The following is a 15,712-nucleotide window of genomic DNA, read 5'->3' as shown; positions in this document are numbered from 1 at the left end:
GAGGTACCAGTTTTTCCTTTCCATTTTTAGTGCTTCCTTTAGGGGCCCTTGTAAGGCAGGCCTAGTGGTGACAAAATCTCTCAGCATTTGCTTGTCTCTAAAAGATTTTATTTCTCCTTCACTTATGAAGCTTAGTTTGGCTGGATGTGATATTCTGGGTTGAAAGTTCTTTTCTTTAAGAATGTTGAGGCCAGGTGCAGTGGCTCACACCTGTTACCCAGCACTTTGGGAGGCCGAGGCAGGTGAATCACCTGAGGACAGGAGTTCTAGACCAGCCTGACCAACATGGAGAAACCACATCTCTACTAAAAATAGAAAATTAGCTAAGCGTGGTGGCACATGCCTGTAATCCCAGCTACTCAGGAGGCTGAGGCAGAACATTTGCTTGAACCTGGAAGGCACTGGTTGCAGTGAGCTGAGATCACGCCATTGCACCCCAGCTTGGGCAACAAAAGCAAATCTTTGTCTCAAAAAAAAAAAAAGTTGAATATTGGCTCTCACTCTCTTCTGGCTTGTAGGGTTTCTGCAGAGAAATCCACTGTTAGTCTGATGGGCTTCCCTTTGTGGAGATGGGCTTCCCTTTGTGGGTAACTTTACCTTTCTCTAAACTCTACCTTTCTCTCTGTCTGCCCTTAACATTTTTCCCTTCATTGTAACCGTAGTGAGTCTGACAATTATGTGTCTTGGGGTTGCTCATCTTGAGGAGTATCTTTGTGATGTTCTCTATTATTTCCTGAATTTGAATGTTGGCCTGTCTTGCTGGGTTAGGGAAGTTCTCCTGGATAATATCTGGAAGAGTGTTTTCCAACTTGGTTCCATTCTCCCCATCACTTTCAGGTACACCAAACATATGTTTGGTCTTTTCACATAGTCTCATATTTCTTGGAGGCTTTGTTCCTTTTCATTCTTTTTTCTCTAATTTTGTCTTCAAGCTTATTTTAGTAAGTTGATCTTCAGTCTCTGATATCCTTTCTTCTACTTGATCAATTTGGCTATTGATACTTGTGTATGCTTCATGAAGTTTTTGTGCTGTGTTTTTCAGCTCCATCAGGTCATTTATGTTCTTCTGTGAACTGGTTATTCTAGTTAGCAATTTTTGTAACCTTTTTTCAAGATTCTTAGCTTCCTTCCATTGGGTTAGAACATGTTCCTTTAGCTTGAAAGAGTTTGTTATTACCCACCTTCTGAAGCCTACTTCTGTCACTGCATCAAATTCATTCTCCATCCAGTTTTGTTCCCTTGCTGGCGAGGAGTTGTGATCCTTTGGAGGAGAAGAGGAGTTCTGGTTTTGGGAATTTTCAGCCTTTTTGTGCTGGTTTTTCCTTATCTTCTTGGATTTATCTTCCTTTAGTCTTTGATGTTGGTGACCTTTGAATGGGGTTTTTGTGTGGATGTCCTTTCTGTTGATGTTGATGCTATTCCTTTCTGTTTGTTAGTTTTCCTTCTAACAGGCCCCTCTGCTGCAGGTCTGCCGGAGTTTGCTGGAGGTCCACTCCAAGACCCTGTTTGCTTGGGTATCACCAGCAGAGGCTGCAGCACAGCAAAGATTGTTGCCTGTTCCTTCCTCTGGAAGCTTTGCCCCAGAGCTGCACCTACTGAGAGTTGTCTCCCAGTGGGGGCACAGGGGTTAGGGACCCACTTGAGGTGGCAATCTGTCCCTTAACAGAGCTCGAGTGCTGTGCTGGAAGATCCACTGCTCTTGGAAATCCACCGCTCTCTTCAGAGCTGGCAGGCAGGAACGTTTAAGTGTATTGAAGCTGCGCCCACAGCCATCCCTTCCCCCAGATGCTCTGTCCCAGGGAGATGGGAGTTTTATCTATAAGCCCCTGACTGAGGCTGCTGCCTTTCTTTCAGAGATGCCCTGTGCAGAGAGGAGGAATCTAGAGAGGCAGTCTGGCTACAGCAGCTTGACTGAACTGTGGTGAGCTCTACCCAGTTCGAACTTCCCAGAAGCTTTGTTTACATTGTGAGGGGAAAATCGCCTGCCTACTCAAGCCTCAGTAATAGTGGACACCCCTTTCCCCACCTAGCTCGAATGTCCCAGGTCTACTTTAGACTACTGTGCAAGCAGTGAGAATCTCAAACCAGTGGATCTTCGCTTGCTGGGCTCTGTGGGGGTGGGATTCACCAAGCTGGACCACTTGGCTCCCTGGCTTCAGCCCCCTTTCCAGGGGAGTTAACGATCTCTCTGGCATTCCAGGCACCACTGGGGTATGAAAAAAAAAACCTCCTACCACTAGCTTGGTGTCAGCCCAAACAGCCACCCAGTTTTGTGCTTGAAACCTAGGGCCCTGGTGGTGTAGGTACCCGAGGGAATCTCCTGGTCTGTGGGTTGCAGAGACCATGGGAAAAATGTAGTATCTGGGTTGGAGTGTACCATTCCTCATGGCATGGTCCCTCATGGCTTCCCTTGGCTAGGGGAGGGAGTTCCTCAACCCCTTGTGCCTTCTGGGTGAGGCAATGCCCCACCCTGCTTCTGCTCGCCCTCCGTGGGCTCCACGCACTATCTAACCAGTCCCAATGAGATGAGCTGGGTACCTCAATTGGAAATGCAGAAATCACCTGCCTTCTGTGTTGATCTCACTAGGAGCTGCAGACCGGAGCTGTTCCTATTTGGCCACCTTGCCAGCCGTGAACTTTTTTTTGGTTGGTTTGTTTGTTTTAAATAAAACAAACCTTGTGTTAGATGATTTTGCTCAACTGTAGGCTGATATAAGTATTCTGAACACATTTAAGATAGGCTAAGCTAAGCCCTGATGCTCAGTAAGTTAAATGTATTAAGTGCATTTTCAACTAACAGTGGGTTTACTGTGACTTAACCCCATTATAAGTCGAGTAGCATCTGTGTTTCCAGATAAGGCTACATCCACAGGTACTGGTAATTGGTCACAATGCATCCTGTAACCTGCTGGAACCTTTACTTGTGTCTTGTCAGTCCTGGTCATCTGTGTTCTTCCCCTGCAGTTTTTTCTCATTTATGTTCAGAAGAAGAAAAATGTAAAGATACCTCTTCTGTTTGCTTTTCTTCAGATTTAGGAATAATATAATTCTCAAAAATGTTGTCATTTTACCAGTTTAGCTAGGGAAGGAGATTAAACTCTGAGCCTTCCTGTGCTTAGCTCTTAGTTCTATCCAGAATCTTCTGTTTCTTAATCACCAGAGTTTACACTTTATATCAGGATGGTCCTTGTTTCCTGGTAAATGTTTCCTTTTTAAAATTTAATTTGTTGCCACCTTAAACCAGAAGTCTTTATCACTAAGATCTAGTCATGATGCCTCCCAGCTTAAAATCTTCAGTGGTTCCCTGTCCCTTAGAAAATGAAACCCAAACTCCTTTGTATACCCCTAGAACCATTCAGCTTACTACCTTAAACCACCACCGTACACACCTCAGCTAAACTCTGTAATGTTAGGCTAATTCCTGTAATGTCAGGACTTTGGGAGGCTGAGGCAGGAGACTCATTTGAGGCTCCGAGTTTGAGACAAGCCTGGGCAACATAGCAAGACTGTCTCTATAAGAATAAAAACTAAATTTAAAAAAAAAAAACTGCTTTGAAAATAATAATAAAACATAAACTGTACAGTTTCATATTCCTGATGCACTATAACAGTTAATGCTTCCTACCTTTATTTTATTTTATTTTATTTATTTATTTATTTATTTTTGAGACAGAGTTTCGCTCTTGTTGCCCAGGCTGGAGTGCAATGGCGCGATCTCGGCTCACCGCAACCTCCGCCTCCTGGGCTCAGGCAATTCTCCTGCCTCAGCCTCCTGAGTAGCTGGGATTACAGGCACGCACCACCATGCCCAGCTAATTTTTTGCACCTTTAGTAGAGACGGGGTTTCACCATGTTGACCAGGATGGTCTCGATCTCTCGACCTCGTGATCCACCCGCCTCGGCCTCCCAAAGTGCTGGGATTACAGGCTTGAGCCACCACGCCTGGCCTGCTTCCTACCTTTAAAAGATTCTTTATTTTGCTTAGAATGCTCTTTTATTCTTCCCCTCTTGATGAATTCATCCTATTCATTATTTAGCTCAGATGTTACCTCCCTAGCCAGATGCTTACAATCTGGGATAGATCTTCCTTCCTCCAGCTTTTGAAGCATATTTTATGTTTGACTGTTCCAGCACTTGTCACATGGTCCATGATTCTACCTGTACCTTTCTGAATAACCCATCTACTAGCCCCAGTAATACAATGATCTCTTCAAGACAGGGACTCTCGATTTCTACTTCCACTTCTGATACAATGGGTTGAAGAAGGGGTCAGTTGTTGAAAACTCCAGGTATACAGTATCTCTCATACAGTCCTGATAGTCACACTGTTCATTTGCTATTATCATCCCACTTTACAATGGGGAAACTGGAGCTCAGAGAGGTGAAGTAGCCTGCTCAGGGTCACAGTGCTATAAATTGGTTTGAACTCATGCTTCCAGGCCCTAAAGCTCTTAAGTACTTTCTTATACTTCATGCTGACAAAAGCAAACTCAACATTTGAGAGTTGGGCCTAAAACAGGGACATCTATATTTTTAAACTAATGCTTTGTTACTGTATTACAGAAACACTGTGACATATAATGAATTAATTAAATGAGATCATTTCTTAGGTTGGGAAAGATTTGTTTTGGGAAAGCCTGTTTACCTGGGAAAAGACTTCCAGATTTCATGTAGGATATTAGAAAATGCCCTTAAGGACAGCACCTGTGAGAAGCAAATGCAGCAGGATTGAGCAGAAGGAGAAGAAAGGTTCAGTCAATCCCACAGGGCTTCTGGAGGCAAGAGCCAGTCATTGCATACTGCCTCCTCCAGGGAGCGACACCTTAAGCCAGAGGATACCTTTCAACAGAGGGCAAGTCTAGGAAGGAACTCAGAGGTGAGTTGTCAATAGCTAGCACTCCCTGAAAGCTGGAGCATCACATTCCTTGGTCCTGAAGGGGATCTGCACCTGCACCATGGTATCCATTCCAGGTGGAATCTGAGACAGTAGTTTTATAAATTGCTAAGTCCTTTGTTGTTTCAGTGAGATTTTCTAAAAGGAATTTAAAGGGTTTGAATAATTCTATGCAAGTTCAAAGTAAACCAGTTGCAATATAATTTTCTTCTTTTTTTTTTTTTTTTTTTTGAGACGGAGTTTTGCTCTTGCTACCCAGCCTGGAGTACAATGGAGCGATCTCACCGCAACCTCCGCCTCCTGGGTTCAGGCAATTCTCCTGCCTCAGCCTCCTGAGTAGCTGGGATTACAGGCACATGCCACCATGCCCACCTAATTTTGTGTATTTTTAGTAGAGACGGGATTTCACCATGTTGACCAGGATGGTCTCGATCTCTTAACCTCGTGATCCACCCGCCTCGGCCTCCCAAAGTGCTGGGATTACAGGCTTGAGCCACCGCACCCAGCCATAATTTTCTTCTTATCCTTCTATTTTTGTGGAGATTTACTTAGTGTCAGCTTTTTTTTTTTTTTTTTTTTTTTTTTTTTTTTTTTTTGAGACGGAGTGTCGCTCTTGTTACCCAGGCTGGAGTGCAATGGCGCGATCTCGGCTCACCGCAACCTCCGCCTCCTGGGTTCAGGCAATTCTCCTGCCTCAGCCTCCTGAGTAGCTGGGATCACAGGCACGTGCCACCATGCCCAGCTAATTTGTTGTATTTTTAGTAGAGACAGGGTTTCACTATGTTGACCAGGATGGTCTCGATCTCTCGACCTCGTGATCCACCCGCCTCGGCCTCCCAAAGTGCTGGGATTACAGGCTTGAGCCACCGCGCCCGGCCCAGCATCAGCATTCTAAAAGCATTACACTAACAGTTTTTCCAATTGTTCAGTCCTACAAGATACATGGTAATTAAATAAGTAAGACTTCCATTTCTTTTGATGGGATTTGATCCAGACATGAAACCTCCAGTTATGAAAAAGTGAAATGAGGAAACCACCCTGTTAGTGTACTTTTTATTTTTCTGTATTCTAAACGTTTTTCGGTAAACATGTATTTTATAATTGGGGAAAACGACAATTTGGGAGAAGGACTGTACTATCATCAAGTTTTCAATATAATTAGAGGCAAATTCCAAAATTAGAAAATGGAACATGCTTGAGAAACTTATAATTTCTTTAAAAGGAATGTTTAGGACAGGCGCGGTGGCTCAAGCCTGTAATCCCAGCACTTTGGGAGGCCGAGGCGGGTGGATCACGAGGTCAAGAGATCGAGACCATCCTGGTCAACATGGTGAAACCCCGTCTCTACTAAAAATACAAAAAACTAGCTGGGCATGGTGGCGCATGCCTGTAATCCCAGCTACTTAGGAGGCTGAGGCAGGAGAATTGCCTGAGCCCAGGAGGCAGAGGTTGCGGTGAGCCGAGATCGCGCCTTTGCACTCCAGCCTGGGTAACAAGAGCGAAACTCCGTCTCAAAAAAAAAAAAAAAAAAGGAATGTTTAAGATCCATTAAATAAATTTACTTGTAAAGTGAAAGAAAAGATGAACCATCACTTGGGATAGGATAAATCCTTATCTGAGAATGACATTTTCATTCCCTATTATTTACAAGGTATACATAATTCTCAGTAACGAAAACAAGAAAGTATAAATAGTAGAATTAAATGCTTAGTGCTTCTTCCAACTCTAGCTTTCCTCGCCTCAGTTCTATCCTGGTTTATCCAGGGATAGAATGGATAACACCTACCCATCTTTCACATTAGAATTTTATAACTCTTGGCCAGGCACAGTGGCTCACATCTGTAATCCCAGCGCTTTGTGAGGCCAAGGCAGGCAGGCAGATCACTTGAGGCCAGGAGTTCAAGACCAGCCTGGCCAACATGGTCAAACCCTGGCTCTACTAAAAATACAAAAATTAGCTGGGCATAGTGGTACTCACCTGTAATCCCAGCTACTTGGGAAGCTGAGGCGGGAGAATTGCTTGAACCTGAGAGCGGAGGTTGCAGTGACCCAACATTGCACCACTGCACCCTAGCCTGGGCCTCAGAGCGAGACTGCATCTCAAAAAAGAAAAAATAAAATTATACCTCTTTATTTTGAACTAATTTCAGACCTTTAAAAAGTTGCAAAAATCATGGAGTTTCCAAATATTCCTCACCTAGCTTCCCCTGATGTTAGCATCTTGCATAACCATAGTACAGTTAGAATCAGGAAGTTAATAGTGGTATGATTATTACTCATACTATAAATGTATTTGAAAATTTGAATTTAAGGTATTTTACCCTGTTTCTCCTTTTTTATTCTGGGATCCTACATTGCATTTAGTCATTTTTTTCCTCTCTGTTTTCTACCAATCTTTTAACAATTCCTGCCTTCTTTTTCATGATCATAATGCTTTTGAATAGAATTATCAATTATTTTGTAGCATTCCCCTCATTTTGAGTTCGTCTGATGGTTTCTCATGACTAGGATGAAGTTAGGCATTTCTGGCAAGACCACCACTGAAGTGGTGATGTGTCTTTCTCGTATATCATATCAAGGGGTTAATGACGTTGCTTTTAATCACTTGGTTGAGGTGGTATCTGCTGGGTTTCACCTCTGTAAAATAACTTCCTTTTTCTTTGTAGTTAATAAAGATCTTGGGGCAGATTCTTTGAGACTGCGAATCCTATTTCACATCAAACTTAATTAATTTAGCATTCATCAGTTGATTTTGATTTCAACAATTATTACTGTGGTATTAGCCTAATTATGATTTTCCCCCCCTTTCTTTCCTTCTACATTAATTGGAATTCATTGGAATTCTATAAGGAAAAGCTATGCCCTTTCCTCCAGTGTATTTATTTGGTTATTTATATCAGTCTAGACTTAACATTTATTTTATTCTGCAGGTTAAAATTTAGTACCTTCATTATTTTATTGTTAAGCTTTTTGTTTTGTTTTGTTTTAGTTTTGGACATTAGGAGCTTTTTCACATGGACTCCTGTGTTCTTTCAACAAGGTTTCTTCATGTTTGAACACTTCCTTATTTTTTGGCATCAGAAGATGTTCATCTTGTATGTTCCCTTCCCCAGTCTTGGAATCAGCCATTTCTCTTGTCTCCGTTTTTGGTAGAAAATGGTGTTTAGAACTAAGATCTGGTTGCTAGATACGCTCATTATTTTGCTGTGGAGGATCAGTACTGCCAGGCCCTCTGAGCAGACAGAGCTGGGAAATGTTTGTTGTCCATTTTGGATTCCCTCATGTCCCATATCTAGTTGGATTTGTTTGTTGGTTGGTTTGTTGGGTATGTGAAGGGTATGTGAAATATCACTGTGGTTCTTGGAGTCATACCTCTACGAAAAGATTGTACTTAATGTCACTTCCTCCTTATCCCTGCAGTCCCAATCCTAATCCTCCTTCCCCACCCTGTTCCTTTAGTTTCTGGTTTATCCTTCCCGTATTTCTTTTGCTCAAATGAACAGATACATGTATATTTTCTTATATCCTCTTCTTTCTTATAAGAAAGGGAACCTACTCTAGCCTTTCTTTTATGCTTTTTTTTTTTCACTTAACACCGTATCTTGGAAATCAGTTCATAGAGATCGTCCTCACTCTTTTTTACAGCTACGTGACACACCACTGTTTAGATGTACCATTGTTTATCTGACTGTACCCTGTATATGAGCTAATAAAAGCAGCTTCCAATGTTTTATAATTAAAGTTTTTCAGTGAATAACCTTGTTCACAGGTGTTTTCATGAACCTTATGTTCATGTGTGTTTTACTGTTACTAGAGGTCTATCTTCAGAGTGGAGTACAAGAAAGGGGATTACTAGGTGGAAAGGTAAACGCATATGTAGCTTTGCTAGGTATTGCCAAATTTATCTCCAGAAAGGTTGAACAAATCAGTACTACTATCAGCAATGCATACCTATACCTGCTTCCACATGACCTCGGTAAAAGAATGCGTTGTCATATTGGTATTGAAATTTTAGCACTGTAAGGAGTAGGTCATTTTGGAAAGCCTGAGCTTTCACCAAATTCAGCTATTTTGATTTGCTTTCACTGTTAGCATATAACAAAATAAATAGGCATGTTAGAGTTCCTTGCATCTTAAAATTTATCTAACACATCTACAATAACTTTTTTTTTATTCTAGGACTTGCTCCTTTGGTCTATTTGTCAGACGAATGTCATAATTTATTGGCAATAAAGTTTTGGATAGATCTTAATGAAGACATTATTAAACCTCATATGTTAATTGCTGCAAGCAACCTCCAGTGGCGACCAGAATCCAAATCAGGACTTCCTACCTTATTTGCTGGTGATTTTTCTGTGTTTTCTGCTAGTCCAAAAGAAGGTCACTTTCAAGAGACATTCAACAATTTGAAAAATACTGTTGAGGTAAGGTTACTTTCCAACATTACAGTATTTTTCTATTTTGACAGTCAGGTATCAAGGAAATAGCTTTTATACATTTGGATAGTTGACGTAGTATGTGAGGTAAAATTCCGCCGGGCACGGTGGCTCAAGCCTGTAATCCCAGCACTTTGGGAGGCCGAGGCGGGTGGATCACGAGGTCGAGAGATCGAGACCATCCTGGTCAACGTGGTGAAACCCCGTCTCTACTAAAAATACAAAAAATTAGCTGGGCATGGTGGCGCGTGCCTGTAGTCCCAGCTACTCAGGAGGCTGAGGCAGGAGAATTGCTTGAACCCAGGAGGCGGAGGTTGTGGTGAGCCGAGATCGTGCCATTGCACTCCAGCATTGGGTAACAAGAGCGACACTCTGTCTCAAAAAAAAAAAAAAAAATTTCATCATGTACTTATTAACTACCCGTAAACCTCAGGAGATGGAATGGGGAAATGACAGCAACCAGAAAGAGAAGAATGACTTGAAGGGAAATGAGTTAGGAGAAATTGTGAAAAAGATGTTCAGAAATATAGACTATGTAAGCAAACTGGAAATTGGTGACAAGAATAATATGAGTTACCCGTGGTTTGCAGCAGCTGCCAGTGGGATTAGTTAATAATATGGAGGCTACAAGTTTAAACTTCGATTTACACAGACTGTATTTCTTTGATTTGAATTAATCTCAAATAGGAGACACTGAAATTATTGTCCTTAGGTCACGTATGCGTTTTCTGCTTAAATTGGTATATACATTGTATAATACTAGCTGGTGTTTATTGAGTACTTATGTGTCAGACCTCGTTCTAAGCTTCTGATTAAATTCTCTCACAACCCTATGAGGTAGAGAACTGTTTTTCTATTTTATCAGTGAGGAAACAGGCTAAATGGCTTGCCTTACGTCAAATGCCAGTTAGTAAAACTAGGATTCGCCGGGCGCGGTGGCTCACGCCTGTAATCCCAGCACTTTGGGAGGCTGAGGCGGGTGGATCACAAGGTCAAGAGATCGAGACCATCCTGGTCAACATGGTGAAACCCCGTCTCTACTAAAGATACAAAAAATTAGCTGGGCATGGTGGCACGTGCCTGTAATCCCAGCTACTCAGGAGGCTGAGGCAGGAGAATTGCTTGAACCCAGGAGGCGGAGGTTGCGGTGAGCCGGGATTGCGCCATTGCACTCCAGCCTGGGTAACAAGAGTGAAACTCCGTCTCAAAAAAAAAAAAAAAAAAAAAAAAAACTAGGATTCATGTTTAGGCCATCTGAATGCAGAACCCTAACTAGGAACTGCTATCCAATGCTGCTTCCCAGTAAAATTTTAGATTTCGTGAATTGGTAACTAGCGAAGAATTCACCATAAATAAGCCTCTTAATACTATAGTTTCGTATTTGATATGTGTATTATTCAGAATTGATATAAAAATATATTTTAAAAGCATTAGAGTAGCTAGCTGTTTAAAGAAAGCTGTGTTAGTATTTTACGTAAAGACTATGCATAGTGAGGCCGGGCATGGTGGCTCAAGCCTGTAATCCCAGCACTTTGGGAGGCCGAGACAGGTGGATCACGAGGTCAAGAGATCAAGACCATCCTGGTCAACATGGTGAAACCCCGTGTCTACTAAAAATACAAAAAATTAGCTGGGCATGGTGGCACGTGCCTGTAATCCCAGCTACTCAGGAGGCTGAGGCAGGAGAATTGCCTGAACCCAGGAGGCGGAGGTTGCGGTGAGCCGAGATCGCGCCATTGCACTCCAGCCTGGGTAACAAGAGCAAAACTTCGTCTCAAAAAAAAAAAAAAAAGACTATGCATAGTGAATAACGCTCTTCTATATCTAGTTTCTAAATTAAGGGTGGGAGTTGTATTCATTATTTAGCTCCCATATAGTGTATCTACTTTTTACACCCCAGATTTTCTTTTTCTTTTTGTTTCTTTTTTTGGAGACAGAGTCTTGCTCTGTTACCCCCAGGCTGGAGTGCAGTAGTGCAATCTCAGCTCATTGCAGTCTCTGCCTCCTGGGCTCAAGCGTGCCTCAGCCTCCCAAGTATCTGGGACTACAGGTGCATGCCACCATGCCCAGCTAATTTTTGTATTTTTAGTAGAGACATGGTTTCATAATGTTGGACAGTATGGTTTTGAACTCCTGGCCTCAAGCAATCTACCCACCTCAGCCTCCCAAAGTGCTGGGTTTATAGGCATGAGCCACCGAGCCTGGCCTATACCCTACATTTTCTCTGAGACGTGTTCAAAGGCAGTTCACTAATCCTGCTCTAGAGACAACTGTCATTTACTTAGCATTTTAAAGTTTTACAAAATACTGTCATGAATTAGGTTAAACCATATGAAACTGCTGATATTTGACCAGTTGTGACTTCTCAAATAACAGTTTCATGTAGTTTAACCTATACGTTATTCAATTAATTTTTGGAACAGACGTGGGGTAGGTGAAACTATTCTCTCTTTTCACTAACTTAAGTACCTTTATAGATGTGAGATGATTTCCAGCTGTTAAGTAGTAAATAAAGCTGAGACTTGAGCCCCAGTCTTCCAGCTTCAATTCAGTATCATATGACAGCTTGCTGATTAAACTAAATGGCTGGAGAGATCTCTTTCCTTCATACACACACACTTTTTCTCTCTTCCCCTCTCCCTATCAACTAGATTCCCCGAAATCACTGATAATGGTTTTGTAATTTTGCTTCAGCATGTTTGACAGTTGGTGTCACATTTTGGGTGCCTCATTCATTTTTGGTCTGAACTTTTCATTTCTGCTTTTAAAGGAAATACTTTCAGAAACATAAATATTTGGGTTTGCAATTGATAAAGCAGCTTTTCCACTATTTTCTTAGAATATTGACATATTTTGCAATGAAGCAGAAAACAAGCTTATGCATATACTGCAGGCAAATGATCACAAGTGGTCCACCCCAACTAAAGACTACACTTCAGAGCCACACACAGCCCAAATCCCTCTTGGTACAGGAAATAAGCTTCTGGTAAGTTAATGTAAACCTAAGTAATATTATAAATATTATATATGGAGGCCATCGTATATTCTGTTGTATACTTAGTAAACATGGTAAAATGTAATTAAACTTAATTAGAAAGTGTGGTGGTTATGTGGCTCCTATAAGTATAGGCTGTTTAGAAATTTTATTTATTGAAGGAAGATATGAAACTTTGGGTGCAAACTTTCCAATCAGGTGCTTTCATTTACATGTGATTGAAAAGTGTTTTCTGCCTATTTCTTTTAGTGTTCCATACAATCAGGGTTGTTTCTAAGCTGTTTAAGTGGTTAAATCAGAATAGATGCAAATCAAGCTAAAGTCTTTAATACTGGCTAATAGCGCATTCTTAAATAGCTAATATTTGCTAAATGTATCTATATTTACTCATTTAATCCTCATAACAACCCTATGAGATAAAACCGAAGTCCTCACTTAACATTGTCAATAGGTTTTCGGAAACTGATTTTAACGGAAGTGATGTATAACAAAACCGTATTTGTTTCTCATCAGTGTTCTAACAAAATGATGTTGAAGGAAATGACATTGCTCAAAGACCTGCTATACATTGTTTGACTCAAAGTCACAGTTTCCAAGAACTTATTAGTGACATTAAGTGAGGACTTTACTGTATTATCCTCATTTTATAGATGAGGAGACTATGGCATAGAGAGAGGTTAAGCAATTGCCTAATAAGGTCCCAAAGCTAGAAAAGTAAGTATTAGAACCCAGGTAGTGTGTGTCCTTAAGATGGCTTTAAAATGTTTATCTTTGTTTAACCTGTTAATAATAAAAAAGATTAAAGTATAAGTTGACATCCCCTACCTCCTTTTTTTTTTTATTTTTAATTTAAATTTTTAAGTCTCATGAAATCTGACCCTACCTCCTTTTTTACCATGATTACTGTTCATCTTCCTTTCTTTTCATATCATTGTATATGCTCTTATGCAGAATTATTTCCTTCTAGAATAGGGATAATATGAACTGAAATTATCTAACCTATTAGCAATCGGGAGGGAGACTGTGTTTGATATTTGAGTGCTTAAATATTTTCAAAGAAAAGTTACTTTGATTTAGTTTTTTAAGTTAGTACATAATTATGATAGGCTACTTAATTTTTTTTAACAGATGTCTTCTCCTAATTGTGATATAAATTATCAAAGTCCTTTATCATTTTGTATGCCCAAAAGGAAGTCTGTTTCCACACCTGTATCAGCCCAAATGACTTCAAAGTCTTCTTGTAAAGGGGAGAAAGAGATTGATGACCAAAAAACCTGCAAAAAGAGAAGAGCCTTGGATTTCTTGAGTAGACTGCCTTTACCTCCACCTGTTAGTCCCATTTGTACATTTGTTTCTCCAGCTGCACAGAAGGCATTTCAACCACCAAGGAGTTGTGGCACCAAATACGAAACACCTAAAAAGAAAAAAGAATTGAATTCTCTGCAGGTGACTCCATTTAAAAAATTCAGTGAAATTTCTCTTTTGGAAAGTAATTCAGTAGCTGATGAAGAACTTGCATTAATAAATACCCAAGCTCTTTTGTCTGGTTCAACAGGAGAAAAACAATTTATATCTGTCAGTGAATCCACTAGGACTGCTCCCACCAGTTCAAAAGATTATCTCAGACTGAAAAGATGTTCTACTACATCTCTGATCAAAGAACAGGAGAGTTCCCAGGCCAGTACAGAAGAATGTGAGAATAATATGCAGGACACAAGTACAACTGAATAATATAAGAATTTGCAAAGGTGACAACAAATTATTGACGCTTAACTTTCCAGTTTGTAAGACTGGAATGTAATTTCAAACCACACATTAGTACTTATGTTGCACAATAAGAAAAGAAATTAGTCTCAAATTTACCTAAGTGTTTGTATATCGTACGCTCTTTGCTTGATTCTGTATTGGTATACTTTTATTTCAGTTGCATATCTTAAAATTGAATGTACCTTATTAACTAATCAAGAAAAATTGGCTGAGCTCAGTGGCTCATGCCTATAATCCCAACACTGAGAAGCTGTGCTGGGAGGAGTGCTTGAGGCCAGGAGTTCAAGACCAGCCTGGGCAACATAGGGAGATCCCCATCTTTACAAAGAAAAAAAAGAATGGGAAAAAAAAAATCTTTACATCTTTAGATTTGATCACTACAAGTATCATTTTACAAGTGAAATAAACTTATCCTTTTCTTTTAGATTGTGTCATTAAACGAAATGATATCTTTTAGTACAGTTATTTTGATGCAGATAATTCCTTTTAGTTTAGCTACTATTTTAGGGGATTTTTTTTTTTACAGGTAACTCACTATGAAATAGTGTTCCTTAATGTATATGTTGGTTCTGCTAGAGTTCCATCCTGTTCCAGAGTCCAGATGAATATGATAGAGTGGTGTTTCCTTTTGAGCAATTCTTCATCCTTAAGTCAGCATGATTATAAGAAAAATAGAACCCTCATTGTAACTCTTAATTCCTTTTTAGTATCCCAATGTGATCTCTGAAATTAAATTACTTCAATTAAAAATTCAAATACTTTAAATCAGATTTTATAATTGTTTTCAACAAAATGGTCATCCAAACTCAAACTTGAGAAAATGTTTTGCTTTCAGATTGGCACTGATTCTGCCTGCTTTATTGTTAGCACTATCACAGGACCTAGAGCCTATGCCCTTTTAAACTCACCACAAAAGCAGAAGATTAGTTCAATTTAAGATGATACTCTCATTTGTTATCTTTTTTTTGAGATGAAATCTATGACTCTGTCGCCCTTGCTGGAGTGGTGTGATCTTGGCTCACTGCAGCCTCCATCTCCCAGGTTTAAACAATTCTCTCACCTCAGCTTGCCTAGTAGCTGGGATTACAGGGACATGCCATCACGCCCACCTAATTTTTGCATTTTTAGTAGAAACTGGGTTTTACCATGTTAGCCAGGCTGGTCTCAGACTCCTGACCTCAGGTGATCCACCCGCCTCAGCCTCCCAAAGTGCTGGGATTATAGGCACGAGCCACCACACCCAGCCTCATCTGTTACTTTCTTATGTTTAATAGAGAAAAGGGACAAAGCAGTTCTAACTAGGAATTGATAGGATGGAGAAGTTCTTAAATCAAATGTTTTAATATCTTACATATATATATAATATCATGTTTTCAAATCTAATTATAAATATGTTCAAAGTTAAAAATAAATCGTTTTTAAAAATTAACTTGTTTCCTCCATAACTGTGATCCATGATTTTTCTCTCATGTAAAAAGCATTAACAAAATTGTCTATTTTGCTACTCTTTGTAACTTAAGTATTCTGTAAGTCTTATTAATGTGACTTAAGTTTTATTTCTAAAACAGTTTTGTTTTTACATCCTAATTTCCCAGTGATCCACTCTAGAACAAGGAATGA

At 40.2% G+C, this 15,712-nt stretch overlaps 2 protein-coding genes across 7 annotated transcripts in view; one reads left to right on the top strand and one right to left on the bottom strand.

Moving 5' to 3' along the window:
• BRCA2 (BRCA2 DNA repair associated) overlaps positions 1 to 14,564 on the top strand; it is a 94,576-nt gene extending 80,012 nt beyond the window's left edge. For 3 of the 5 annotated variants that reach the window (XM_074387859.1, XM_074387860.1, XM_074387858.1), the window contains exons 25-27: positions 9,074 to 9,318; positions 12,170 to 12,316; positions 13,454 to 14,564. In XM_074387859.1, the coding sequence (XP_074243960.1) occupies positions 9,074 to 9,318; positions 12,170 to 12,316; positions 13,454 to 14,056 (995 nt within the window). In that variant the 3' untranslated portion in view covers positions 14,057 to 14,564. The remainder of the gene's footprint in view (positions 1 to 9,073; positions 9,319 to 12,169; positions 12,317 to 13,453) is intronic. The other 2 variants (XM_074387861.1, XM_074387862.1) reach the window with 2 other exon arrangements.
• N4BP2L1 (NEDD4 binding protein 2 like 1) overlaps positions 5,098 to 15,712 on the bottom strand; it is a 42,245-nt gene continuing 31,630 nt past the window's right edge. Inside the window, exon 5 of one of the 2 annotated variants that reach the window (XM_074387874.1) lies at positions 5,098 to 13,739. The gene's annotated coding sequence lies outside the window, so the exon portion shown is untranslated. Of the gene's footprint in view, positions 13,740 to 14,593; positions 14,738 to 15,712 lie in introns of those variants that run through there. The other variant, XM_074387872.1, reaches the window with a different exon arrangement.

Source organism: Saimiri boliviensis, chromosome 16, assembly GCF_048565385.1.
Source record: "Saimiri boliviensis isolate mSaiBol1 chromosome 16, mSaiBol1.pri, whole genome shotgun sequence".
NCBI classification, from domain to species: domain Eukaryota; kingdom Metazoa; phylum Chordata; class Mammalia; order Primates; family Cebidae; genus Saimiri; species Saimiri boliviensis.
Note: the sequence above shows the minus strand (reverse complement) of the source record. Positions and strands in the feature narration are given on the sequence as shown.